Here is a 25,169-nt window from a genome sequence, read left to right as displayed (position 1 = left end):
TATTATATCAAGTTTTCGGATTTAGCTTGTAAATACATCTAGGACTAGCGCTGTGACGACGGCTGGGTATGAGCCTGACGCGCCGCTACTCACAGAGGTAGATGCTGAATTGCTTCAAGAATTTTGGTGCTGTTACTACTCTCACTCAAATCAGCGTTTTGCAGACTGGTAAACGTCCCAGGAAGGAGCACAAAGCCGGCTAGGAGGATCCACGTGAAGAACGCGGCCAGAAGATTATATGTTCGTGGGATGCTATCCAGGGCCAGTAACATGTTCATATATCGGGTATTTTGGCTTTCAGCGCGACGAAAGTGACCCGGTCTTGATGCAGACACTGTCTGGTCATAGCCAGAAGTACCCGTCGTCGGTGGGTGATGGGTGTGCTTCATTGTCAGGATGGTGGGAGAGAGGGAAAGTCATAAATATGGTTGTTGAGGCATGTGGCCAATTCCTTTTTTGTGGCATTACTATGAGCTCATATGAGAGTTGAGGTGATGCTCCAGAGTTATCAAACCTGACGGCCATAGATGCATGATGTTTCTTCCCTCAGCCTATTAGAGTGATTGATCACCGACAAAGAAAGTTTGCCTAGACGAAGAGAACCAAACGGGGGATGACATCATGTCATGGAAAGGGTGCGACTGGTTTGCATTCTTCGATGGGTTCGTTGTGCATGTTTTCATGATCTTTAGAAGTGCCTTGTTGGCAATACATTATGTAGCACTACTTAGTTGACGGTTGACTGCAACGGATGTCTGCAGCCAATCAAACTTTGTGGTTCGATTGGAGCAATCGAGGCTTGATCGATTGATCCGTAAACTTTCTGGTGCCGATAAGAGAGGTCCCGAGGTTGAGGAGTTGAGGTTGGTGCTTAGTCGGTACACGGCCGAAATGAAGCTTGTTTGCTAGTTGTTTGAGATTTACAGACTCGAAAGCATGGATTTTGGTGAACTTGAAAAAACTGAAAAATCGTGGTGTGACTTGTCGTCACTGCTGAACACAAAGCTCAGTACTTACTACTTAGTACTTAGGACCACCACATTCAGAAAGGCGGCAAATGGTCACTCAAATTCAATCGGCTGGCAGATGCGAAGTTTGCCACTCGCGTTTGGGATAGTGATCCTCGACTACGGGTCAGACTAGTGGCACACAGTCACTTGTAGAACAGGTACCCAACCTTCCAGTTAATTCGCCATGAGCTCACCTCTTTGTTCGAAATACAGAGAGAGTACGACGAAAAACTCATGTTTTTTCCAATCGTTCAGCAGCCTTCTTTCAGGCCAGCGTCACCAGGCACCAGACCGGGCCCAACTCTTCGCCCAAGTGGAGCAGTTTGAGTCCGTTGGCAGCAGCTTCTAGTCGCTCTTCCGAGCAAGACTCTGCTATAAATCAAGGGAACCTACAGAGTCAAGATTAGTCCGAACTCCCACTATTGCGGACATTCCTTTCGTTCTCTTCTCTTGTTATGCGTCTCACACTCACACTCCTTGTCGCGCTCACAACTGTCCGGGCTATCAGTGTTGTGCCCACTCGACATGCTAAACGCGATCTTCTCGACCTTTGTGCTGTCATCCCGCCTGGTAGCGACATCAGTCTGAATTTGCTTGGTATCCCAATCGATGTTGAACTTGCTCTTTGTTTGTGCCTTCAGGTAGGCCCACAAACGGTTCTTGCGACGCTGTCTTAGTTTTCCTCTTTAGGGCCTTGACATCTACCTTGCAACCCACGACGATGTGAATCTTCAAAATCAACAAATTGCAGATGTTAACGCCAAGGTACGCCTTTGCTACTGTTCCTTTCAACTCTCAACCTGCTTCCAGGTCAATGCTCTGACATCGTACAATCGACCCCCGCCCAACGAGATGCGCATTTGTGACGGCTCGGGGCCCTACATTTGTGTGGACGGTTTCATTCGCTGCAATGGTGTTTGTGTGCCTGGCGTTCGTTCTTCGTTGAAATTTCATCTTTCCTTTGCTTACAGCTCACGACAGACTTCCTGCCCAACTGGTCCTTCTGGTCTACCCCGAGCGCGCAAACGTGACATCAATATCACAACCCTCAAAAAAGCACAAATCCACTGTGGTCCTTCGAAAACTGTTTGTGGGTCCGCTCATCCCAGACACTCGTATGACTTTGAATGCATCAACACGGAAACCGACTTCGATAACTGTAAGCCAAATCTCGGACCCAATCTCCGTGTTGTCTAATGCTAATGCTACATTAGGTGGAGGGTGTCTGATCCCGCATCCCTTCCAGCCCGACGCTCGCTCTGCGGTGGGAGAAGAGTGTGGCGCTATTCGCAACGCACACAGTGTCAGCTGCAAAAATAGCAAATGTGTCGTTCAAAAGTGCCGTCGTGGGTTCAGCGTCAACACCAAACGAAATGGCTGTGACTCGAAGCAAAATAAAGCTGTTCGCGGTCTCCTCGATGGCGTCCTTGGCTCGGGACCTGCCGGTGCCATTTCTGGCCCTCTCACTTCTGCGGCGCTCCCTTCCACGTTTGCCCAGCCTCTTAGTGATGTCATCAGCGCAGCGAATGGGGTGGCTTCTGTACCTGGAGCTCCAGCTGATGTTACCCAGCCAGTTCTCAACCAAGTTCACAATGTACTCGGAACAACGGATCCGACTCAGCTCGTTCCAAATGTGCAAAATGCTATTGATGCGACCAAGACAGCCCAAGCTGGTTGCAGTCAATGCAGCGGGGGTCTCTTGTCTTCCATTCAAAAGCTCCTGGATTCGCTTCTTAGCGTAAATTCTCTTTGTCCTGGCGGAACTCCTCCCACCGTCCCCGCTCCCCCATCTTGCCTTGACGTAACGCTCACGAATGTCGTTTGTGGCCTTTTGCCCTCTGTTTATGTCTCGCCTCTCCTTGTCTGTGGATTGGGCGGTGGATTAACGAGCACGCTGCAAGGCGTCGTCAATTCTCTTGGGCTCGGACTACAACCCATTCCATTTCCGACTTGTTGTGTTGGACTGCCCCCGCCTGGTAACGGTACCTCTGTGGGTCCGGGTTCTGGATCTTCATCATCGATGGCCAGTCTTCCAAGTCTACCATCCCCAAGTTTACCAGCACCACCGGCTCCTTCCGTTTCGATCAGCAGCCCATCTCCGCCTCCTTCTGATACGATTAATGTTCTCTGTTTGCTCACACTGCAACTTGTCGTTAAACTCAATGGCGGCGGCGGCCCTACGTGCAATGACGGTCTGATAGGAACGGTGAATGGCCTCGTCAAAGGTCTTTTGGGCAAACCACTCATAGGGGGTGATGGAATCGTTCAACTTGGCCCGAGTGGTGTCGATGTCAACAAGCTCGCGAGTGCATTACCTCCATTACCCGCAAGTAATGCGGTCAGCGGCCTGCCTTTATTGGGAGGCCTGCTCGGTGGACTCCGTCGCCGAGATCTGTTGAATGGTCTCCTCGATGGTCTGCTTGGATCATGCGGCAAGCCCTTGCTTGATGATGTCGAGAATCTTCTGGGTCAACTACTCGGTGGTCTAAATGCGTGTGGCTGTGGCGCAGAGGTTGCAAAGGCTCTACCCGGGTCAATCCCTCCATCTGCCATTGTCCCTTCGGTCCCGATTTCCCCTCCTTCTATGGATGTCACTGTACCATCACCTGATGCAATCAACGTTCTCGGCTTGCTCACTCTCCAACTTGCGGTCAAGATAAATGGGGGAGGTGGTCCCAGCTGCAATGACGGTTTAATTGGTGTGGTTAACAACCTCGTCAAAGGCCTCTTGGGTAAACCGTTGATTGGAGGCGATGGAATTGTCCAGTTGGGTCCTGGCGGTGTTGATATTAACAAACTTGGAAGTGCATTACCTGCCCTCGGTCAAGGACTACCCCTTGTTGGCTCGTTGACGGGTGCCCTCGACAAATCCCGTCGGTTCTATTACGAATTCTGTGGGCTCGCTGACCGGTGGAAATAATCCTGTTGGAAGTCTTCCTGTTGTCGGTGGTCTACTCAATGGCGCGACGACTGGAAGTGCTCCTGCAGGAAGTTTACCTGTCAGTGGTGGATCGAGCAGTCCACTTGGAGGCTTGCTCGGAGGCTTGGGTGGCCTTCGCCGGGGTCTAGATATCGACAATCTGCTCAATGGTCTCCTCGGTTCTTGTGGTGCGCCGTTATTGAGTGATGTCAAAGACCTGCTCAACCAACTACTCAACGGCGTCAACGGCGTCCCTGGATTGAGCAGCTGTGGTTGTGGATCGGATGTTGCCAAGGCCATTCCTGGCTTGATCTCTCAAGCAATTCCTACTCCGAAACGTGCTTATATTCCCTCGCGTCGCGGTTAGATTAGTCTCTGAACATTATTCCTGCTTCTAACTCCGCCTTTTTGTTATGGACGCTCACATCGTGCTACATTGTCTACTTATAACTCTCGTCCTTGTTTAGAGAATGTTTTCGAGACTTGAGAGTTTGTTCTGAGGTTTTTGAATCACATCACACCTACTATCGGAAAGAGTCGGAGAATGATAAATGTCGGGTTTAACTTGTGCCGGGTGGCCTGCAGACTTGATGTTTACTGGCCTGCAGACCGAGGACGCTTCAAAGACGGAGCGTTAAGCCAAAATGAGTGAAAAACCGAGTAAAAGAGGTGGTACTGTAAATTGCCGCAATGTGATTGGTGCAGATTCACGAGGAGGATAAAACGCCAGCGCGTGATTTGATTCGGACATCATCTTTCCTCCTCACTTTTCGCCCTCGAGCAATAATGCTCAACCTTTCCAACCGGACCGCCGGTGCCATGCGCGCCTTGCAGCGATGGGCGGCGGGAATGGCCACTGCTGCCCCAAGAATTGGTGACACCAAAGTCCCAATGTCGCTTCTCGAGAAGGGTGCCTACATCAACTACCAGCGAATCGAGGACAACCTTGTCATCGTGCGCGACCGGTAATAAACACTGCTTATCCTCCCTTGGTCATTTTAACTTAACTCGCACTTTTAACAGCCTACAACGCCCACTGACGTTGTCCGAGAAGATTTTGTATGGCCATCTCGACGACCCGCATGGTCAAGACATTCAGCGTGGTGTCAGCTATCTGAAGCTCCGTCCAGACGTCAGTTCTACTCTCTTATTAGTCTTTCAAAGCATTAACAAGTCTCTCCGGCCTACAGCGAGTTGCTTGCCAGGATGCGACTGCTCAAGTGAGTCGGTTTCGTTGCGTCCTTGTTCCGCATGCTCATGTCAAGCAAGATGGCTCTCCTGCAATTCATGTCAGCCGGCATGCCCACTGCCGCGGTCCCAACTACCGTGCATTGTGACCACCTTATCGAAGCCCAAGTTGGCGGTGTAAAGGATTTGGCTCGCGCTATCGACATCAACAAGGAAGTCTATGACTTTTTGGCGACTGCAACCGCTAAAGTACGCTGCACAAAGCCAGGGTTACTTTTTTCACTTATCTCGTTTACAGTATGGACTCGGCTTTTGGAAACCCGGCTCTGGTATTATTCACCAAATTATTCTGGAAAACTACGCATTCCCTGGTGGTCTTATGATTGGAACCGACTCGCATACTCCCAATGCTGGCGGTTTAGGCATGATTGCGTGCGGTGTTGGCGGCGCTGATGCGGTCGACGTCATGGCTGATATACCTTGGGAACTCAAGTGCCCCAAGGTCATTGGTGTCAATTTGACGGGAAAAATTGGTGGCTGGACAACTCCCAAAGGTGCGTCTTTCCCCATTCCTAGTACAGACACTAACCTTTTGTAGACGTTATCCTGAAAGTGGCAGGCATCCTCACCGTTAAGGGTGGAACTGGCGCCATTGTCGAATATAAGGGTCCTGGCGTTGAATCCCTCTCTTGCACGGGTATGGCTACTATCTGCAACATGGGTGCAGAAATTGGCGCAACCACGTCCTTGTTCCCTTTCAACAATCGTATGGCTGACTATCTGAACGCAACCAAGCGACAACAGATTGCTCAATATGCTTCCCAATTTGCCCACAACTTGAAAGCCGACGAGAATGCCGAGTACGACCAAGTCATCGACATCGTGCGTCTGTTCTATCATACTATGATTTTTGCTGACTTGTCATGACAGAATCTCTCTGAACTCGAGCCTCACATTAACGGACCCTTTACTCCAGATCTCGCTACTCCCATTTCCAAATTTGCGGCTGAGGCTAAGAAGAATGGCTGGCCAGATGAACTTAAGGTTGGCCTTATTGGATCGTGCACCAATTCTTCGTACGAGGACATGTCTCGCTCGGCCGCTATCGCCAAGGAGGCTGCTTCTCATGGTCTCGAGCTCAAGAGCAAATTCACGATTACTCCCGGTTCTGAGCAAGTTCGTGCCACTATTGAGCGTGATGGTCAGATTGGTGTCTTCGAATCCGTTGGCGGTGTTGTTCTCGCCAATGCTTGTGGACCCTGCATTGGTCAATGGGACCGCAAGGATGTCGAAAAGGGTGTGGCCAACTCGAGTAAGTCATCGGCAATTTCTTATCAGTTGATAAGTGACAAAGGATTCTGTAGTCATCACTTCTTACAACCGTAACTTCACTGGCCGCAACGACGCGAATCCCGCCACCCATGCTTTCGTTGCTTCTCCCGATATTGTCACTGCCATGGCATTCGGTGGCAGCCTCTCCTTCAACCCTCTTACCGACTCACTCACCGGCTCTGACGGCAAGCCATTCCAATTCTCTGCTCCTACCGGTTTCGAGCTTCCTCCTCGTGGCTATGACCCGGGTGAAAACACTTTCCAACCTCCACCAGAAGATCGTGCTAGTGTTCAGGTTGCTGTTGACCCCAAGAGCGATCGTCTTCAACTCCTCCAACCTTTCCAACCGTGGTCTGGTGAACCCAAAGATCTCCCCATTTTGATCAAGGTCAAGGGCAAGTGCACTACAGACCATATCAGTGCTGGTGGACCATGGCTCAAGTACCGCGGACACCTCCAAAACATCTCTCGTGCGTCTCCCACCACCATTTGTTTGGTCAAACTGAGTTTCTTGTAGAAAACTGCTTGATTGGAGCGATCAACTCTGAGAATGGCGAGGCTAACAAAGTTAAGAACCAATTGACGGGCGAGTGGGGAGGCGTTCCTAAGGTTGCAGCTGAGTACCGGGAGAAAGGCATCAAGTGGGTTGTTATTGGTGACTCCAACTACGGCGAAGGGTCCTCTCGTGAGCATGCGGCTTTGGAGCCTCGCTATCTTGGCGGCCTTGCTATCATCGTTCGCTCGTTTGCGCGTATCCACGAGACCAACTTGAAGAAGCAAGGAATGCTAGCCCTTACCTTTGCCGAGCCTGCCGACTACGACAAAGTTCAACCAAGCGACCGCGTCGACATCGTCGGCTTGGACACATTTGCTCCGGGAAAAAATTTAACGCTTGTCCTAAAGCATGCCGATGGTTCGAAGGAGGTTGGATTTTGCTCTCATGTATTCCCGAACTTTGATGAACTGATAACAATTTTAGGAGCTTCCTCTTGCTCACTCGTTCAACGAGGGTCAAATCGAATGGTTTAAGGCAGGATCTGCTCTCAACTTGGTATGATAGTCCTCTCCTTGTCAATATCCAACTGACTTGTCTATCCGTAGATGGCAGCCAAGGCCAAGGGTCATTAGAAACATAGACGCTTTCAGCATGTTCTCCCTCGCATTCGTACCCTCAAAACCTTTGTAACTTGTCAAAAAAAAAACCAAAAATAATGACGCCATGATAGGAAACAGACGGCGATAGGACCGACTTTACTTGGGGAGCATGCGCACATCAGTCGTAAATTAATTGAGAAAGCGCCCGCGCCATGTCGTCCCAGAATAGTAATTTATTCGGAGATTCAGATGGATGGATGTTCGTCGACGGCGGAGCAGCATGAACATAAGCTTTAGAATAAGACTCGGTTTGGCGTGGCATTAGGCTTTTTTTGACCAGGTACTCTTGAATTGACGGCACGGCAATATGCGGCTTGGTCTTGACCCCCATGTCTCTAGACCTTTCCCCGGCCCTCGCAATTGAAAGCGAAGCTATCCCCGTCTCCCCTCGGCGTCTGATGGAAGGAGATAACGCAAACGCCAACTGGATTTTTTTTCGAACTGGCCAATAACCTCGGCACAAGTAAAAAAAATAAAATAGAACTTGAAAGGGACGCGTCGCCGTGCGAGCTTCTTTCCCAGAGGGAGGGACTCATCAGGCCCTTTTAAGCCGATGTAGCAAATTCCATCCAGGCCTTCTTTCCCTCACCCTCAAAATGGACCCCGATCGCCAGCGTTTCCCGCCCATCGTCGGCATTCGATGGTTTAATGTCGCTGTGTTGCTTTTGACCCCTCTCGTCGCGTGTCTGGGACTTGTCTTTGTGCCTCTGGACCGCAAAACCTGTGCCTTTTCGTTGGCTTATTACCTCTTTTCCATGTTTGGTGCGCAGCTTTTCAGATGACGCGTCTTCGAAGAACTGACTTGCTCTAAACAGGAATAACTGCTGGTGCGCATACTTCCTTAGTTAGAGATTACCCAAAGTCAACGCGTCAGGTTTTCATCGGCTGTATTCTCATCGGTCATACGATGCCTGTCTTGCCCTCCGTGTGTTCCTCCTTCTCGGTGGAACGAGTGCAGTCCAAGGGTCCTGTTACTGGTGGGCTAGGGGTCATCGTTCACACCACAGATGGTACGCGCTGATATTCATAAAATTTATTGTCAGTCACACTGCGACAGGACAGACACCGACAAAGACCCGTATGATTCCACGGTAAATGGGAAAATACAAGTCCCGTCGTCTCTTGGCCTGAACGAATGCAGCGAGGTCTCCTGTGGACTCATGTCGGCTGGATTGTCTTCAAAACCAAGCTGCGGTCAGGTCCAGTTGACGCATCAGACCTAACTAAGGATGTTTTGGTGCAATGGACTCATCGAAACTACTTCTTCCTTGCAGCACTCTTTGGCATCGTTGTTCCAGCCATGATCCCCGCTCTATTCTGGAACGACCCATGGGTATCACACCGTCATTGATTTGGGAGGCCGAGTTTAACCTGATTGAAGGGAGGGATATGCTTTTCCGCAGCGATGAGACTGGCCATCGCTCATCACGTGTGTAAAGCTGGACCCGTTTTTCCGCAGAACGCTAATGAGGCATCAAGTGTACTTTTGCCATCAATTCCATCGCGCATTATCTTGGGACAACCCCCTACGACGACGAGCTCAGTCCAAGAGATCATTTTTTGTCAGGTATACTTGTCTCTGACAGTCAATCCTTGCCACTGACTCGAAGTTGTCCAGCCATTTTGACGATGGGCGAAGGCTATCACAACTTTCACCACCAATTCCCCATGGACTATCGTAATGCAATTGGCTGGTGGCAGTACGATCCAACGAAGGTGCGAAGATCCTTGTCTGAAGTCTCTGTTTTGACTCTCCCATAAAGTGGTTCATTGCAACGTGCAAACTGATCGGCCTTGCAAGCAACCTGCGGGTATTTCCGAGCAACGAAATCGCCAAGGGCACATTGACTATGAAGCTGAAAGAACTCAAGCAGCTCCAAGATACGATCGTCTGGCCAGACACGGAAGAGACCTTGCCGGCCTTTTCCCAAGAAGCATGTACGACTTGGGGTGCACCTTTTGTTTGGTTTGTGGTGCTTATCATCTTTCCTAGTCGATGAAGAGTCGATGAAACGACCCCTCCTTCTGGTACCCGTTCGAATTCGTGGACGGAGCTGCATTCAAGTTCATTGGCTAGGTGTCTGGGTTCATTCACGACGTCTCGGCCTTCATAGACGAACATCCTGGTGGGGCCACCCATCTAACACGAAACTCTGGAAAAGATGTGACTAATGCGTTCTTTGGGGGAGTATATCGGCACTCAAATGCCGCTCATAACGTATGGCAATGTCTGACTTTTCGCGGCTCGCTAACCTGATCTGGGTCCACAGTTAATGTCGATGATGCGGGTCGGCGTTTTGGTGGGTGTGCCACACGTGACTCGACGTGTTGCTCCTTCACAGCGCCTGTTCGTGGCCTCAAGACCACTCGAAGAGGATTGCCATTCGCCGACGTAAAATCAACAACATTTCCCTGGTTTGAATTATAGGTTCGGCAACAAATTTGTCTTTCCGTCTCTCATTATTCCAGATTTGTATATTATCTGATGTATCATGTCTCCAGTTGCGAATTTTTCACAGTGATTCAGACCGGTAAAGACTCATAGGAAGCCTCTTCCAGTGTCCCCAAACCCGACAAAGCTGTTGATGGCGTTGAGAGCCAAGACAAACCGACCACTGCTTCCCCAACTAGATGACCGCGAGCAGCCATTTTGCCTCGTCTACTTGCTACTTCTTCCTCCAGGCGGTCTATCAGTCCGTTGTTGGCGACTACCCGCGTGTGTCCCGCAAAAATCTCTAATTCGACAGTGCAGTTTGGTTTTCCCGACCCAGGAACAAAATAGGAGGATGGGGATTGGGAGACTTGGGCATGGATGGACAGGGCTTTTTCGCGCAAACTACGCAGCAAAGGCTATCGGGAATCAGTCAACAAATTGGTGTCGGAACAGTGAGAACGAACCAAGCCGTCTTTTGCTCGCTGAGAAGACAATGCGCCAAACTCCAATAATTCAACGGCTTTCAACAGGACATCAATAGCGTTGAAAACCATGCGACAGGTAGGATAGTTTGTGGCAACGTTTCCGACGATAACCGCTGCGGTGAAGACTATCGTGTGGTGAGGAGAGGGGGCACATCAATAAAACACCAACACGCACGATCTTTCCATACTATCCACCACCGACTGAAGAGTTCCGGACAACTGGCCACATAATCCGACGCTTCTTTTATTGCCTCTGCGGCGCCACGGTAGGCTGCCATGAAAGAAGGCAACAAAGGGTGGTTGATTGGATCATCAGGCTTATCTTGCAGCAATTGGACGAAGTAGGCGTTGTGCAGATGCATCAGTGCTGCAACAACTTGAGCACAAAAGGCAAACAGTTTGCCGAAAAAAAAGCAAAATTACTAATTTTGCAAAACATTGGTACCAGATATTTCTGCATGAAAGCGCTGGCATTTTGTCCACGCGTGTTGGCTTTTGCAGTTGTGGGAGTTGGGAGAGGATAGCTAAGAAATGGGGAATGGACATAATACTTGCGGAGTTGGTGGTCGATTTCGAATAAGCGCTTGTAACTGGGTTTCCCATTCACCGGGAGAAACGCTTCAAGGATGGGGACAACAACCTCGGCCCACAGTTAGTTTCGTGTCAGCCGCGTGATATTTAGATTTACTTCTGTAGTGTGTCTCCATCGCGCGACACAAACTGTACCAGAGACCGTGAGTTCGGCAGCCGTCACAGTAAAGCAAACCTACAGCCGGGTTGGATTTTGACGAAAGGTTGGCCCTCTTCGGGAATATCTTCTGGTTGGGGGCATGTGATGTCGGTTGATAGGGTTGTTGGGGGCCTCCCGAGCGTTAAACACTAACACCGAGCCACGTCAAACAAGTGACGATTTGAGGTGGGAGTGACCTACACACGCGCTCTCCAGCGAATATATATCCCAGTACAGGGCCTATCTACTCGTTCAGCACATAAAATGGAATGCAGATACTGACTTGAAGCCGGTATGCCTTCTGTCGTTCCATTTTCGCATACGTCGTAGCCAGATCTGGCGGTGGTCATCAACCAAGAAGAGTAACTGAAGATGACCTACGCAGGCCAAGCTATAGGAAGATAAGATGTCCGTCCATGGGAAATCACAATGCAGTTCATACCGTTTTGGCGCCGCTATCAGCCATAGAAACAACTGCCCATGCTCGCTCAGTTGAAAACTGTTTCCCGCCGTGTGAATATACGATTGCCAGAAGCAACAGGGCTTGTATACGTGAAACTTGGAAAGGTTTGTCGCCGGTGTCAGAGTTGTGCGACAACGACATGGCTTCACAAGCCATCTCGAAGTAAAAATCCGCAGTGGAGTCATTGGGAGAGAGATCGAGATCCAGTAGGACGCCGATTGTCAGAATGAAAAACGCGCACGCGAGGTGATCTTGGGTTATAACCTGGTTGTCGCTGTAAATGGCGGCGAAAAGCTCGACCACCTCGTCTTGCCTCAGCCCCATGACAAACCAGCAACCGTGTTGATAGTAAAGTTGACATAGCGTCTGTGCGCGTTCTTGACATGGCAGTGAGCTGTACAAGTCCTCCAGCGTTGGAGGTAAAGCGGCATCGGAATATGCAGACTTGGAAGTATATGATAACTTGGCCGAAGAAAAACAGCCAAACTCCGATGCAGGTTCCATTTGAGGGAAGTCGGCCGAAGCAGGGAAAGTAGCTGGACGACGTAGAGCCAGCAATGCCTATATATGTAGTGTTCTAGGCAGACCGGCTCGTGCTTCTAGGTCATGAACATACCTCGGGACCGCCCGTGGAGCCAAAGTACACGGCATCGCCATCAGCATTGACACTCATGGCTCCCATTTTGTCTGGCAGCGAGAGGAGGTTGATGTCATGTTCAGCCAGCCGATGAGCGACGATGGTTTCCTTAGTGGCTCCGTGTGCTTCAAGTGCCGCTTCCAGTTGGAGTAGTCGTTCGCTCATTCGAGAGATGTACTCGGTGAGTATCGGCGCATCAGATTTGACAGACCTGGGTGTAGGTGAAATTGCATTCAAATTCATGCAGTGAGCCAGACCGTTTTCCACGTCCAACGGAGACTAAGACACCTATGCACATAAGCCACAATGAATAGTTGCTTGTTAGAAGCACCGCCAACCGTTGGGACAAAGCGAGTCACAACCTCTACGGACTGACATTGGTAAACAACAGCGACACAACGGGAAAGGGACAAAAACCTACTGCATGATTCGCAGGGAACCTTACGGTCACATTTAAGCTTGAGTCTGCGGCATGGACTGAGTGAATTGTGCTAGGCAGGAAAACATTCGACTGACCGATAGCATTCCGCGCAAGCCTGTCATACTTGAGCAAGTTCGAATCCGCGGGCACATATGAATATATCACCTTCCTCCCAGCAAGGAGGGTCACATTATTTCTCCTAGATTCCTTCGTCACCATAGAGTGTGGGATGGCTTGTATCGACTTCAAGACTGCTGGAATTTACTCGAGAGTCATCTTCCCTGACTAAGATGTTACGTTCCAATGTGGTCATCTCACGTGATCGCATGGCTCTTCGTTACTTGTCCGCTCGATTGGCTCAACAAGTACGAAGCCCTGCTTGAGATGTCCTACTCTAACAAATTAGATTGATGATGAACTAATGAATGCCGCTGGGGCATTCAGCCTTGACCAGGTACTGACACAGTATACGCAACCCTCCCCATATCTCACTCTGAAGCTCATGGAACTTGCTGGACTAGCATGCGCGCAAACGCTATCGACGGTTTACCCTGATAACAAGAGGTTCAATCGCGTCCTTGTTTGCTGTGGTCCCGGAAATCAAGGTAAAAAACCGTGGTCGCGCACCTATCAGCCCCACACTGGCATCTCTTTAGGTGGCGATGGTCTCGTTGCAGCTCGACATTTAGGTGACAAGAACTCTTCAATATACTCTTTCGGCTGAACTCACTCAGCCATGTTTGGATACAAACCTTCGATTTACATGCCCAAGGTTTATTTCCTCCAGTCTGCTCTTAATCTGCAATTGAAGACCGTGATCTTGTCAGCCGGGCTCGAAGGATATCTATCAAGTACTTTCCTTCTACCCATCTTGATGTCCGGCAGACCGTTCCACAGCGTCTACACACACAATGCAAAAACCTTGACATACCTACCTTGGACGATCTCCCTGCAGCTTTGAAGACTTCCGATGTAATCCTTGATGCCATTTTTGGCTTCTCTTTCAAAGGGCCTATTCGAGCTCCATTTGACACAGCACTCCCGTTGATATCTTCCTCTGGCCTTCCTATCGTGTCTGTTGACATTCCCTCTGGCTGGGATGTGGAAGCTGGGAATAACGCTGGAGTGGGGCTGGATCCAGATGTCCTCATAAGCTTAACAGCGCCAAAGGAAGGCGTCAAATCCTTTCGTGGCCGCCACTTTCTCGGTGGAAGATTCGTACCGAAGTACGTTCACAGCCCACCATTAAATGTGTTCCGATAACAGTATTCCAGAGCACTTGTGGAGCGCCATCAGCTAAACTTGCCAACGTATCCAGGACATGCACAGGTCGTAGATATCACAGAGATTAGCCAGAAATTATGATGACTTTTCTCTTTCTATTGTGACCACATGTGACCTTCTTTCTTCTGGACTCGACGCGTTCCCAACGCGCTCCTTATGGCGACGTCAGACCTTCCCATAGACCAGCTCGAGTCCCTAAGACACAAAGCCAACCAGATAATCGAATCTGTTTCTGCACTACAGCGCATGATAGAAGGCAGTTATCAAAACTATATTCCTCCGTGGCCCGATATTCTCTCCAAATACCATGTCATTCTTTCCCAAACACAGAACTTCTCAAATGCCCTTGTGTCGCCACTGCAGGCTGGTCAACGCGATCCTACATTAGATCACAAACCCCCACCAAATCCATTCGAGGGACTTGCACTACATCCTCGAAAACCAATGACGGACATGCAACTTGACAATGAAGTCATCCCGCTGTTACGAAATCAACAAACGACAGATGTGTTGAAAATGGAGAGCGACACTGTGCGACGGCTGGCGGGGCATTTGGCGACAAGAGGAACTCTGGGAGTACTTGGTATTGTTCAGCCGCCTCCATCAGCGCTGGGGGTAACATCCAAGAAACCTGAATACGAAGATGTTCTTCAGGAGTGTGCCCAAATAAGAGAGGCTCATGACCAGAGAGTAGAACGCGCGGTCAGGGCAGTCGCAATGTTACGAGACAAGTTCGAAACCAAAACGCGTATGGAAGTCGACGAGGAAGAACCTGAAGAGCTTGCGTATGATCCTTTACAAGCTGCTGATGATTCAGCGGATGAAGACGACGAAGAAGAAGCTGGGGCGAGTGCAGCGTTAGCAGAAGCTACTTAGAGTGTTCATATTTTATCGCTTAGCACATGTGACTCTAAATTTTGTTCTTCATCAACCACCAACTCGTCCAGTAACCATGCAATTTTTGCGTCTGTTCGCGAGAACAGCGCCTGTGGTCGCTCCCCGTCGCTTTGTCGGGCTCGCCCAGCTTTCCCGCCCTCTTCTTTCTCTACCAACACGTAACTTTACATCCACCACGCGACTGGCTCTCCCTGCTGCCAAGAAAGCATCCACCACGAAGGGGCGTGTCGCAAAGGCCAAAACCACAACCAAACCAAAGGCCAAAGCCAAACCGAAGGCCAAAGCCAAGGCAAAACCCAAGTCCGCTGGTAGACCAAAGAAGAAAGTACCCGCGCCAAAATGTGCGTCTGTTTTTGTCCATGTCCAGTTAGTTGTTGAGTATGAACAGCCACCCGCATCAAGAAATCTCAGGGTCCACCTCCGTTGGGAGCATCCGCGTACATTCTTTTCTTCTCAGACCTCTATCCCTCACTGCATGGTCTGTCCACGACTGAACGCGCCAAAGTCGGTTCTACAAAGTGGCGAGAATTAACTGAGACCGAGAAAGAGGTTCGATATCATGCATTGGCGTTTTTTCGTGCTGATACGCGTCCTTTAGGTTTGGAAGCAACGGGCAGTTGAAGCCAGAGCGAAAGCCCACGCTGCTCGAGAGAAATGGTTCAGAGAAGCGGAACCCGGCTTCCTCCGCCGCCTCAATACCCAGCGCAAAGCCCAACATCGACGACGAATTATAGACCACAACAGGACGAAGAGACCCCTGCTGTCGTCCTATCTGATGTGAGTGTGAACGGGGGACGTATCAATTCTAACTAGTCATCTTGTTAGTTTCAGCAAAGAGTATCGTGACACACACTCTCACCCTGGTCTTGCGTCGTCCGAAATCACCAAGATAGCTGCAGCTGAATGGAGAGCGCTCGACTCGGCAGCCAAAAAAGTAATTATTTCACCTACCACCATTTTTTTCCTTGTCTCACCGATAACGTAGGTCTACCAAGCCAAAGCTGAAAAAGCTCGAGCGGCATGGGCAGCAAGCGATAATTGAAGCAACAGCGTACTTTATCTGTATATAAAACGACTTGTCTAAATCCCGGTCAACAACTACGTAAGCATGATTGCAGAAGTCACGCCACCTACATATCTCAGTTTCTGTCCAATGTCGACTCTTCGCGTGCTTTCGCGAGCCGTCCCGGGGTTCGGATTGAGGGTGCGCGGTGCCGCTACACTGTCTCGTTTCACTCTGGTAGTAACGACGCGTCGAAATTTGACATCAACCACGCGTCTTGCTTTCCCCGCTGCTGCCAGAAAGCCAGCGGTCAAGCCTAAAGCAGAGAAGAAACCGGCGAAAGCTCAGGCCACAGGCACAAAGGCGACTAAGACGGAGGAGTCAAAGGCCAGGAAGACCGCAACCACAAAAGTCGCAACCAAAGCTCCCAAAACCAAAACCGCGAAGCCCACAGCTAAACGCGTCATAACAACGAAGAAGAATGATAAAGGTGGAAAGACTTTGCCCAAGAAGCCCATATTAGCCAATAAAGGTGCGCGCGTGTGTGTCGCTGCTCATCCTCGTTTATAATACCATCCAGTTCCCAAATCCCTATACCCGCCGCGATACGGTCCAGGAAGCTTCAGTCTGTACTACACGGAGACTGGCAATCCGAATCTTCCCACCGTTAAACGTGTCCTGGCAGCAGCAGCAGTTTGGCGCCAACTACCTGAAAGCGAGAAACAGGTGAGTCTCCATGACCAGCCTTGTTTCATCTTGATGGAGGGCTGGGCCGCCGTAGGTTTATATCGAGAGGTCCAATGAATTGAAGCGCCAAGCGCGTATCGCTCGAGATAAATGGTTCGAAGAGACAGATCCTGCAATACTTCGTCGAATAAATGCGCAACGAAAGGCCAAGAACAAAAAGCGAATCCACAATCGCAGCGAAGAGAGGAAGCGTCCTTTGAACCCTTACCTGCTGTCCGTTTTCTATTCTCGCTGTCTGGAGTAAATCGGGGTGTTGACCATTTCCGCATAGGTTCTCCGCCCAATATCGTGCTGAGAATCCCTCCATCTACGCCAAATCATTCAATGAGGTGGGTAAAGATGTTGGAGCAGCATGGAAGGCCCTTGATGCGTTAAAGAGGGAGGCATGTTAATTTCTGCGTCCACTGTCAGATTTTGACTGAACGTCCTAGGAATACCGCACGAAATATAAAGTGGCGTTGGCTGCATGGGAGGCTCGGAAAGCTCGTCCCGCCAGGTCTTGAGCGTATTTTAAATGGGTGGCATTCGGGGCTGTCTACAATTATTACTAAGAACATGGCGCATCTTTAAGACTGTGAGCCGAATCGCGTAGACACTGCTCTGCCCATGTTGTCTTCTCGTCCCCTACTCCATCGCGCTCTTGGAGGACTACCAGCGCAAGGAAGACATTATACCAGATCCGTTTCGTCCTCTGACGAGGAAATACCATGATGGCACTATCTTCTTCACCGCGAGTTGCCTTATAGCCCTCCCAAAACGCAGGGCTCGCGTCAAGGAAAAATGTTTCAGACAGTGGGTCTCCCCAGTGGGCATGGGCGACAGCTGGGAGGATCGCAAATGTGGAAAAGTCGCCTGACGATGTGAATGCTAGAAAAACGTCGTCTGGCCCGCCCGTAAACCAGACTAACGATGGCACTTCCACATCGGAGAAAAGAAATGCGGAGATAGCTCGTGCAAGGTATGCTCGGAGGTCGGCAATAGGCAGATCAGCACGCTTTATAGCCAGAGCGTCCATGAGACTCTCAAGGAGACCGATGAAAGTCTCTTGCCAGTCAAACGACTGCGTGGAAGCGCTGGGCAGACCAAACCAGTCGTTCTGCGCGCCTTTGTGCAGCTCTCCAAGATATTGACCAAGCTGCAAGTCGATAAGAGCGAGTTGGTGGGGCGTCAGGACTTTGGCAGCGCGAGCCTGAGCGAGAGAGACCAGGTTCGTTGACACGATGGGATATGCGGGTGTGATAAGATATGCGAAAGGTATCAGCGTTCGAGTGTCGTCGACTATTGGGCTTGGAATTGGGATGGATGTGTGAGCTCTGATGGTCTCGAGTAGCATGGGGAAAGCCGATAGTGAGTTTGGCGTGAATGGTGGCAAGGTAGACGCGTCTGGGTCCGCTGAGACGACAAGGAACGAAGAATGTGTTGCTTCGGCCGATTCCCCCAAAGCCAAATCAAGGATATACGATGTCAAGCATGGCGTAAAGCTATATCCATGGGCCACCTTCGATATGGCGGCAATCGTTGGGTGTATGTCTACAAAGTGTTTATCGACGATTGCTTGTGCTTGGAGAATGTTGATCGTGGACATCTTCCAGGTTGGGTTTGGCTAATGGGCCGTGTCACGGCTTGATTTCGGATCATTTCTATCTGATATCGGGTTGAGTGTCGACGTCTCGTCTCTCTTGACAGATCCCGCGTTGCACTTACTTAGTGCTCGTGCTGAGCATTAAATTCATGTCCATATAAGTGTGGTAGTGCATAGCATATAACCGCGCCTTGCCAGTTGCCTATCCATGATGAACACCAAGCTTAGCAAAGTAAGCACATGCGTCTGGGTCGTTGACGAGTTGTTTAACTAGGACACCGCGATATGTTTAGGCTAGCACCAGATGGGTCAATTTTACAGCTGAACTATATTGTTGCAAGCGCCCACACGAGTGTGACTGTTGGTGACCTACCTGAAATAGTTTTCTTTCACACAGCTATGGGCGCACTTGGGCCACACTGACTCTGTCACTGAGTCGAACAAATTGCAAGGCTGTGGGCTTTCTTCCATTCTTGTTGTCCTTCCACGTGTTGCAGATTTGCTTTATAAAACAGAAATAGACAAATGGACCTACGAGCCCGCTTGACTTGAAGGGCCTCCCTTATAAGAAGAGAAAGTTTATTTCCAGGGCTTCCCCGCTCACCTTCGCTCTCACACGACGTGCTATGACTGAAGCCTTGTTGCCCGTCTTCCAGCAGATACTCTCCAGTTTTACGGGAACTACCGTCGCTGCAACCACCCACAATGTGACAGCTGAGGCGACTGCGTTTAACCCATCGAGTGTGTCCTCATTCCTCACGTTTCTCTTGTCATTTTCGGCTCTCCGTGACTGGGCCAAGTTGGCCCTACTCGGCGGAATTGTTGAAGTCTTACGACGATTCTTGTTCGGTGGTTATCATACCTTGGTCGATCTGTTCTGGATCTCGGCGACTTTCTCGGAAGAGGATTCGAGCTATGGTGAATATGGTTTGCTTTGATCAGCCTCTTGCTAATGAATGGCTTATAGATTGGATGATGGTGTGGCTCTCGAAACAACCTGGCTGGCGTATGTTGCAACATTAGGGCCTTCACGCTTGATGAACCGCATATAGGTCATGTACGCCAGGTACAAGTGAGCACTAATAGTCTAGCGACCTCCCGGATCCTCTTGGATGGCGAGAATGATATGACGCACGCAACCAAGTCATCTCGAAAATTGGCTTATCTTCCCTCATTATCGACCACCTATCATCTGTGGTACAAACACCGTTGGTTGTCAGTTACCCGAGTCCAGACCAACACTGGCTGGTGGGGCTCAAAGGAGCAGACTTTGTTTGTCAAGTGAGCCATATTCAACAGTGACCAAGGCGTAGTTCTGACCAGCCCAGCATACTAACGCGCGACCACCGAATTCTCAGCTCACTACTCCAAGAAGCTCGCGCATATCATATCGCAGCACAGGAACACAAAATATCAGTTTATGTCTCAGACACGTATGTTTCTTGCCTTTTATTTTGAGCGACTTGAACGGCACTGCCATCTTAGGAACAACAATTGGCGTAGCGTTGCTCGTCGAGATAAACGACCTCTTGATTCCATTGTGTTAGATCCTGGACAAAAAGATCTACTAATTGCCGACGCAAAAGATTTCCTCAAGAGCAAGGAATGGTATCAACAACGAGCCATACCACACAGACGAGGCTACCTACTTGTACGGCACCAGCATCATCATGATTTGTCTTTATTGAAATTCCTACAGTACGGCGCTCCAGGATCCGGCAAGTCCAGTGTAATCCACGCAATTGCTGGTGAACTCGGATTGGACGTTTACATAATCTCGCTATCCCGCGTCGGCTTAGGCGATTCTGAGCTCAACGAGCTTGTCAATGCCCTACCAGAGCGCTGTTGTGCTTTGATGGAAGATATTGATGCTGCATTCACCAGCGGCCTTACGCGTGAAAGTAAGGCGACAATATCGTCCCCTGATACGTCAGAGAATATGGCCGCAAAGCCGGGGACTGCTGGTAATCCGCCTCCGACAAGCAGGTTTGTTACTTTCAACCAGTTTGGCAACGGATACATACTGATTGCCGTTCAACAAGACTGAGCTTGAGTGGGCTTTTGAATGCTTTGGACGGTGTTGGCGCCCAAGAGGGTCGTATTCTCTTCGCAACTACCAACAAATATGAAGCTCTTGATCCCGCACTCTGTCGTCCGGGAAGGATGGATGTCCATGTCGAATTCAAGCTCGCTAGCAGCTTGCAAGCCAAGAAACTATTTTGTCGATTTTATCTTCCGACGGAAGACCCGGACTCTGTGATCAAATCGTCAACAGTCACAGGGACGGACTCGGGATATAGCTCTGATGGCGATGAGAGCCTTGTCCTGACGGCTGATCGTGTTTTCTCCCCCCAACAAATTGTGCCTTTGGCGGATCGTTTCTCTGAAGCCATTCCGGAGCGCACATTCTCCATGGCTGCACTTCAGGTAGGAGGGAAATGATTTTCTGTTGCAGTGTTGATTATCACTTTCAGGGTTTCTTGATGACTTGCAAGGCGAGACCAGAGATGGCTGCTAAAACGGTCAAAGCTTGGGTGGAAAGGGAGCGCAACAACGGAGAGTAAACGATGACTGCTGCATAGATACCATCCATGAAACGTGTTTTGTTCATCGAAAGGCTGTTGAACTAGAAAGTTAAATCAGACTCCACGGGGGCAAAAGAGCAGTGCTGACTGTTGCACTGACGAATCAGACGATCAGCGCAAATTTAAAATGTCAGCTTTAGACGCCCAAAACCAGCTTTCCCTTCCTGCTCCTGCTTCATGCGGCTAATACGAGTCCCCTCCTCGCAATGAAGATAGGGCGCTATTCGATCGCACCGCAGCTGCAGTCTTCTCGGTACTCCCAAAAACCCCCCAAACGCCAATCGAAACCAGTCGAGCCGGCCCGGCCACCGCGAAAGAAAGCTCTCCTCATTGGAATTGCTTATAATAGCGACGAGGAGGCCTCTTCTTCTCCTGGCCTGGCCTCTCTCAAGGGGCCTCATAAAGACGTTGATGAGATGTACAGTCTAGTCGTGGACAAGTACGCCTATCTCCCAGAGAACGTAGTCATTTTACGCGACAACGGCCATGACCTTCAGCCAACAAGACACAATATCGTGCGTATTATCCAATTTTTTTGCACTTTTTTGTTGCTTATACGCTTCATAGTTGCGCGCGATCGACGAGCTCGTCCAAGATGCAGGAAAGGGAGATAGATTCTTCTTCCACTGCTGGTGCATGCCCCCCCCCCTCTGATGCTGTCTTCTAAATTTGACATCAGACTGTGGCCATACGATCCAAGTCGAAAATCGGTCGAATAGTGAAGAGGACGGCATGGACGAGTGTCTTGTGCCTGCTGATGGCGAATTCTACAAGATTCAGGACAACGTTGGCGTTTTCTGGCCACCTATCCATACGCTAATCTTTTGGCAGGAACTGCGCAGGCATCTTGTTGACCCTTTACCGCCGGGGACTTGTTTGGTGGCTGTTTTTGACTCGTGTCATAGCGCCAGCTTACTCGGTCTGTGTATTTTGGTCCTCCGTGACCTTACATCAACCCTAATGTCTTTTAGACCTCACGCATTTCCGTTGCAACCGTATTTATGTCCCCTGGATTTCCAAGGGCCGGCGACTGAGTAATGAGTTGTGGAATGCGGTTGGTAAGGCGTTAGTTGTGTTCTATCTATAATTAGATTGCTGACCAACCTTAGTTCGCAAACACGCCTTGCCGCTCAGTAAACCTGCCACCCCAATACACTCTCCACCGACATCCCGTGCCGCAACTCATGCCGATTTGTCTGCTACTCCCGCACTTGTGGAGCCACGACTGCGTCGACTCACCCGGCGAGCAACAAGAGAAGCCAAGGAGTTCATCCAGCTCAATAAATCATCAGCAGCGCCTGAAAGGGTCCCAACTCGACCCGCATCACCGACTACAGTGACTACACCGAACTCTCCTATTGTAACGACTCGTCGTATATATGAAGCCGCTCGAACATCATCGCGGCGATTGCAAGGGTGGCGAACTGACGTTAATGCTCTCGAAATCGACATCGCGGAAGAATCAACTACAGAACCGCTCGCTCGTGCAGAAACGGATGGTGGCTTGCGGAAAAGCAGGCGATTCGTGAAAGCCACGATGCAAGGCAAACGTGCTTCCTTGCCTTTGGTTCCTTTTCAGCCAGCCCCTCTCGTCGAGGGTCAGTCCTCTACCCGTCGACGCCGGACTACCGTTTCTCGAGCACGTGCAGTGTCGTTATCTCCGCGAAATGCGACAATTGAACGGCAAGCAGGGAAAGAGAATGTAATCGACTCTAATGCTCGACCGTCGTTGAAGCTCTCCATGCCGGCTGAACGCCCAATGTCTTGGTTAGGCGAAGACCACGAGTGCGACAGTCCTGCGCCAGTCTGGGAATGCGACGGAAATTGCCGCGATCGCACTCATACTCACGATGAGGAGCGAGCTGAAGTGGTAAGAGTTTACGGTTCAAATCAACTGTAATGTTGAGGGCATATTCACCAGATTTCTCTTGCGTCTTGTAAGGACCATCAACTTAGTTGGGAAGATTCAGAGGGTGGGAGTATGACACGTGAGCTCGTGCGGATCCTCAATCAGGATCCTCACCCAACACTGCGGGCCCTCATGATGCGGGTGAGGTACGTGTCTTTTGTGTTGGTTGTGTTGTTGCAGCTAAGCAAAAAACTAGCTATGGTCTGCATGCAACAACTCTTGATCGCCATCTCGCGACAAGAAAGTACAAGCGCAAGGTGAAGAAATACCTCGCAATGCTCGCGAAACGACCACGCATCGACCAAAGTCGAGGACCAGATTCGATTGTCACACCGCCTACCCCAAATGATGCTGCGTCGCTTTCTCCAATCCATCAACTCGCCGAGTTGAACGGTGCAACCGCTAGTAGCAAGACTCCGGCGCGACAACCGAAGCACAGAAAAGCAACCCGGTATCTTCCTGGTGGCGAAGAGGAGCTCACTTATGACATGCCCCGGCCTCCGCAGAATAGGGCCCAGTCGGAAGGCTTCCCCGTCCTGGAGATGGACAACTTTCAGGACCCACAACTGGCGAGTCATCGACCCTTGAATTTGGAGACTCAATGGAGCATCTAAGAATTAAGTATTGTTATAACGTGCTATGTTACTGCTGTCTATTGTGGTTTATTGTAGTTTCCATTAGTCGACCTGTTGTACTATCTATTTGGGGCACAGATCCATCCACTCCGCTTTTGGAATTTATCAACTAAAGCAGCCACGGCAAGTGATGGAATTACTAACGTGGTGGCCGCAGCTCTGCCGCTATTGTCGGGGCGTCTTCAACTAGAACGATACCCATTCCACTGTGAGACATTAGTCGTGGGCTGGACAGCTCCAAGAGCGCACTCTTCCAAATGCCAGTCGATATGACAATGCAAGAACCCTGAAAGGCATAAGTGCACTGGAAGATCCAGTCAGCGTATGGCTTACACGGAGAAGCATTGTCTGTGAAGAACCTAGAGATGTTGGTTAGCAGCAACTCAAGCCGTGAGCGTCCCCTTCTCACCTAAATGTCGTAAGATCATCGACACTGGAGCCCATTGAAACAACGTCGCGGATAACCTAACGTCATGAGACTCGACATGCGCATCCAAGCATGACTTGCAGGGTTTTCAAAGTTGTAGGAGCCGTTGCCGGCGCTGCGGACGACATGGAAGTTGTGCTATCCGGATGAGCGTGAATAGGATTCCACGATACTTGACCTACTCCATGCAAGTGCATTGGGTGCTGAAATTAACATTGATTTGGATTCAAGCCCCAAGGATTAAGACACACAGGAGATCCTTTCAGGCCACCGGGAATGCTGATTTCGATGCTTTTGTTCGCAGGAAGCGTGTATATAGACCCTTTCGGCAGCAGTTCGTGTGGTTTACGAGCGCCTGATAAGATTTGTAACAGAACTGGGAGTTTCGGAGGGACGAATGTCTGTCCAAGGTGAGTAAGTCAGATGCTTGGCTAATTGGCTTTCCCGTACAACGCCGTTCATGAACCACTTCATAGTCGTAAGGTTGCGGGTAACATTGAAATGAAGGTTGACATCCGCACCGCCAGGGAACGGCTGCCCAGGAACGGGCTCTGGTATCAAAGGATGGAGGTCTGTTTCGATGAGAGGCTTTTTGGCGGTAACCGGAAGTTGAACAGCGTCATAAGCCGGGTGCTGGTCGATGGGAGCCGTGTCGTAGCGCAAGATCGCAAGGTTGGTCGCATTGACGAATATATCTGGTGGAAGAGAAGAAATGACAGGGGGTGAACGCATCCAGTAGTTGTCTGGCTTTTGTCGGGCTTCGAGGATGAACGAGTATCGTTGGCCGGCTATGGTAGCGCATCAGAAGGCGACTAGGCATCAAAGATTGCATCATACTGAATATTTCGATGGAGTTCACCAAGTGAGGCTGGTGATTCACGCCATCAACTTCGATAATCAACATTTCATGAAAGTCGATGCTTTCGAGGGATCAGTAGAAAATTGAAGACATCATTTTGGCAGACCTGAAAGTGAAAGGCGCGTCACATGACATAGAAATGAGGCGAAACCTCACGACAGATAAGATGATCTTCCAAATCAAGCATTGCTTTTGGTTACCGATATCTTTTCCCAAAAGAGACATTGACGATAGCTAGGTCCGATAATGGCTAAGAAGGATAGTAAGCAGACCAGTACCGGTGCACAAACATTGGGACTTACTCCCGTCCGGTAGCGCCCAAGTCCGTTGATGAGCGTGGAGATGAATTTCGGAGCGGTCGTGGCTGGCGCATGGTACCTTCAAAAGTGGTCAGGCTATATAAAGAGTCAGAGTCTTCGCATACCAGTCCGCTAACGTAATGATCGTCGACACTGAAGAGGCAACT

General features: G+C 50.0%; 11 protein-coding genes across 11 annotated transcripts; 9 read left to right on the top strand and 2 right to left on the bottom strand.

The window, feature by feature from the left end:
- Positions 1–1,465: 1,465 nt before the first annotated feature.
- MIND_00609500 (Protein kinase domain-containing protein) lies at positions 1,466–3,930 on the top strand (the record flags this gene model as incomplete). The annotated part of the gene is made up of 5 exons (XM_037362849.1): positions 1,466–1,651; positions 1,701–1,775; positions 1,821–1,940; positions 1,992–2,169; positions 2,225–3,930. 5 exons carry the CDS (start codon positions 1,466–1,468, stop codon positions 3,928–3,930), a joined length of 2,265 nt encoding a protein of 754 aa, XP_037220770.1.
- Positions 3,931–4,662: 732 nt separating this feature from the next.
- On the top strand, positions 4,663–7,578 carry MIND_00609400 (Aconitate hydratase, mitochondrial; the record flags this gene model as incomplete). The annotated part of the gene is made up of 11 exons (XM_037362848.1): positions 4,663–4,895; positions 4,954–5,062; positions 5,121–5,150; positions 5,200–5,367; positions 5,417–5,672; positions 5,717–6,000; positions 6,049–6,430; positions 6,483–6,920; positions 6,968–7,374; positions 7,430–7,501; positions 7,552–7,578. Exons 1-11 carry the CDS (start codon positions 4,717–4,719, stop codon positions 7,576–7,578), a joined length of 2,352 nt encoding a protein of 783 aa, XP_037220769.1. The 5' UTR covers positions 4,663–4,716.
- A 623-nt stretch (positions 7,579–8,201) lies between these two features.
- Positions 8,202–10,001, top strand: MIND_00609300 (Acyl-CoA desaturase; the record flags this gene model as incomplete). Its single annotated transcript, XM_037362847.1, has 12 exons — positions 8,202–8,367; positions 8,421–8,432; positions 8,480–8,615; positions 8,663–8,696; positions 8,747–8,938; positions 8,987–9,034; positions 9,085–9,172; positions 9,224–9,321; positions 9,369–9,543; positions 9,599–9,633; positions 9,683–9,823; positions 9,876–10,001. The coding sequence occupies 12 exons, from the start codon at positions 8,202–8,204 to the stop codon at positions 9,999–10,001; spliced, it is 1,251 nt and encodes a 416-aa protein (XP_037220768.1).
- A 127-nt stretch (positions 10,002–10,128) lies between these two features.
- On the bottom strand, positions 10,129–12,994 carry MIND_00609200 (Zn(2)-C6 fungal-type domain-containing protein; the record flags this gene model as incomplete). Its single annotated transcript, XM_037362846.1, has 16 exons — positions 10,129–10,455; positions 10,504–10,649; positions 10,700–10,891; positions 10,948–11,164; positions 11,213–11,244; positions 11,295–11,403; positions 11,456–11,494; positions 11,538–11,590; positions 11,636–11,645; positions 11,697–12,278; positions 12,334–12,565; positions 12,612–12,642; positions 12,693–12,725; positions 12,776–12,819; positions 12,871–12,890; positions 12,941–12,994. 16 exons carry the CDS (start codon positions 12,992–12,994, stop codon positions 10,129–10,131), a joined length of 2,121 nt encoding a protein of 706 aa, XP_037220767.1.
- A 71-nt stretch (positions 12,995–13,065) lies between these two features.
- Positions 13,066–14,140, top strand: MIND_00609100 (NAD(P)H-hydrate epimerase; the record flags this gene model as incomplete). The annotated part of the gene is made up of 7 exons (XM_037362845.1): positions 13,066–13,140; positions 13,182–13,380; positions 13,432–13,464; positions 13,510–13,547; positions 13,603–13,626; positions 13,673–14,001; positions 14,050–14,140. The coding sequence occupies 7 exons, from the start codon at positions 13,066–13,068 to the stop codon at positions 14,138–14,140; spliced, it is 789 nt and encodes a 262-aa protein (XP_037220766.1).
- A 45-nt stretch (positions 14,141–14,185) lies between these two features.
- Positions 14,186–14,935, top strand: MIND_00609000 (uncharacterized protein; the record flags this gene model as incomplete). Its single annotated transcript, XM_037362844.1, has 1 exon — positions 14,186–14,935. The coding sequence occupies exon 1, from the start codon at positions 14,216–14,218 to the stop codon at positions 14,933–14,935; it is 720 nt and encodes a 239-aa protein (XP_037220765.1). The 5' UTR covers positions 14,186–14,215.
- Positions 14,936–15,011: 76 nt separating this feature from the next.
- On the top strand, positions 15,012–15,998 carry MIND_00608900 (uncharacterized protein; the record flags this gene model as incomplete). The annotated part of the gene is made up of 5 exons (XM_037362843.1): positions 15,012–15,297; positions 15,345–15,505; positions 15,555–15,733; positions 15,782–15,890; positions 15,942–15,998. The coding sequence occupies 5 exons, from the start codon at positions 15,012–15,014 to the stop codon at positions 15,996–15,998; spliced, it is 792 nt and encodes a 263-aa protein (XP_037220764.1).
- Positions 15,999–16,082: 84 nt separating this feature from the next.
- MIND_00608800 (uncharacterized protein) lies at positions 16,083–17,098 on the top strand (the record flags this gene model as incomplete). Its single annotated transcript, XM_037362842.1, has 4 exons — positions 16,083–16,491; positions 16,540–16,685; positions 16,741–16,919; positions 16,978–17,098. Exons 1-4 carry the CDS (start codon positions 16,110–16,112, stop codon positions 17,096–17,098), a joined length of 828 nt encoding a protein of 275 aa, XP_037220763.1. The 5' UTR covers positions 16,083–16,109.
- Positions 17,099–17,253: 155 nt separating this feature from the next.
- On the bottom strand, positions 17,254–18,294 carry MIND_00608700 (uncharacterized protein; the record flags this gene model as incomplete). The annotated part of the gene is made up of 1 exon (XM_037362841.1): positions 17,254–18,294. The coding sequence occupies exon 1, from the start codon at positions 18,289–18,291 to the stop codon at positions 17,254–17,256; it is 1,038 nt and encodes a 345-aa protein (XP_037220762.1). The 5' UTR covers positions 18,292–18,294.
- Positions 18,295–18,914: 620 nt separating this feature from the next.
- Positions 18,915–20,852, top strand: MIND_00608600 (Mitochondrial chaperone BCS1; the record flags this gene model as incomplete). The annotated part of the gene is made up of 8 exons (XM_037362840.1): positions 18,915–19,206; positions 19,256–19,294; positions 19,341–19,569; positions 19,617–19,721; positions 19,774–19,939; positions 19,988–20,274; positions 20,331–20,715; positions 20,763–20,852. 8 exons carry the CDS (start codon positions 18,915–18,917, stop codon positions 20,850–20,852), a joined length of 1,593 nt encoding a protein of 530 aa, XP_037220761.1.
- A 227-nt stretch (positions 20,853–21,079) lies between these two features.
- On the top strand, positions 21,080–23,396 carry MIND_00608500 (Mitochondrial chaperone BCS1; the record flags this gene model as incomplete). The annotated part of the gene is made up of 8 exons (XM_037362839.1): positions 21,080–21,388; positions 21,441–21,501; positions 21,553–21,659; positions 21,705–21,792; positions 21,845–21,931; positions 21,983–22,743; positions 22,795–22,928; positions 22,979–23,396. The coding sequence occupies 8 exons, from the start codon at positions 21,080–21,082 to the stop codon at positions 23,394–23,396; spliced, it is 1,965 nt and encodes a 654-aa protein (XP_037220760.1).
- Between the last annotated feature and the right edge of the window lie 1,773 nt (positions 23,397–25,169).

This window comes from Mycena indigotica (assembly GCF_014461135.1).
Source record: "Mycena indigotica strain 171206Taipei chromosome Unknown Mind.scaff0005, whole genome shotgun sequence".
Taxonomy (NCBI): domain Eukaryota; kingdom Fungi; phylum Basidiomycota; class Agaricomycetes; order Agaricales; family Mycenaceae; genus Mycena; species Mycena indigotica.
This window is presented reverse-complemented; position numbering and strand designations above follow the sequence as displayed.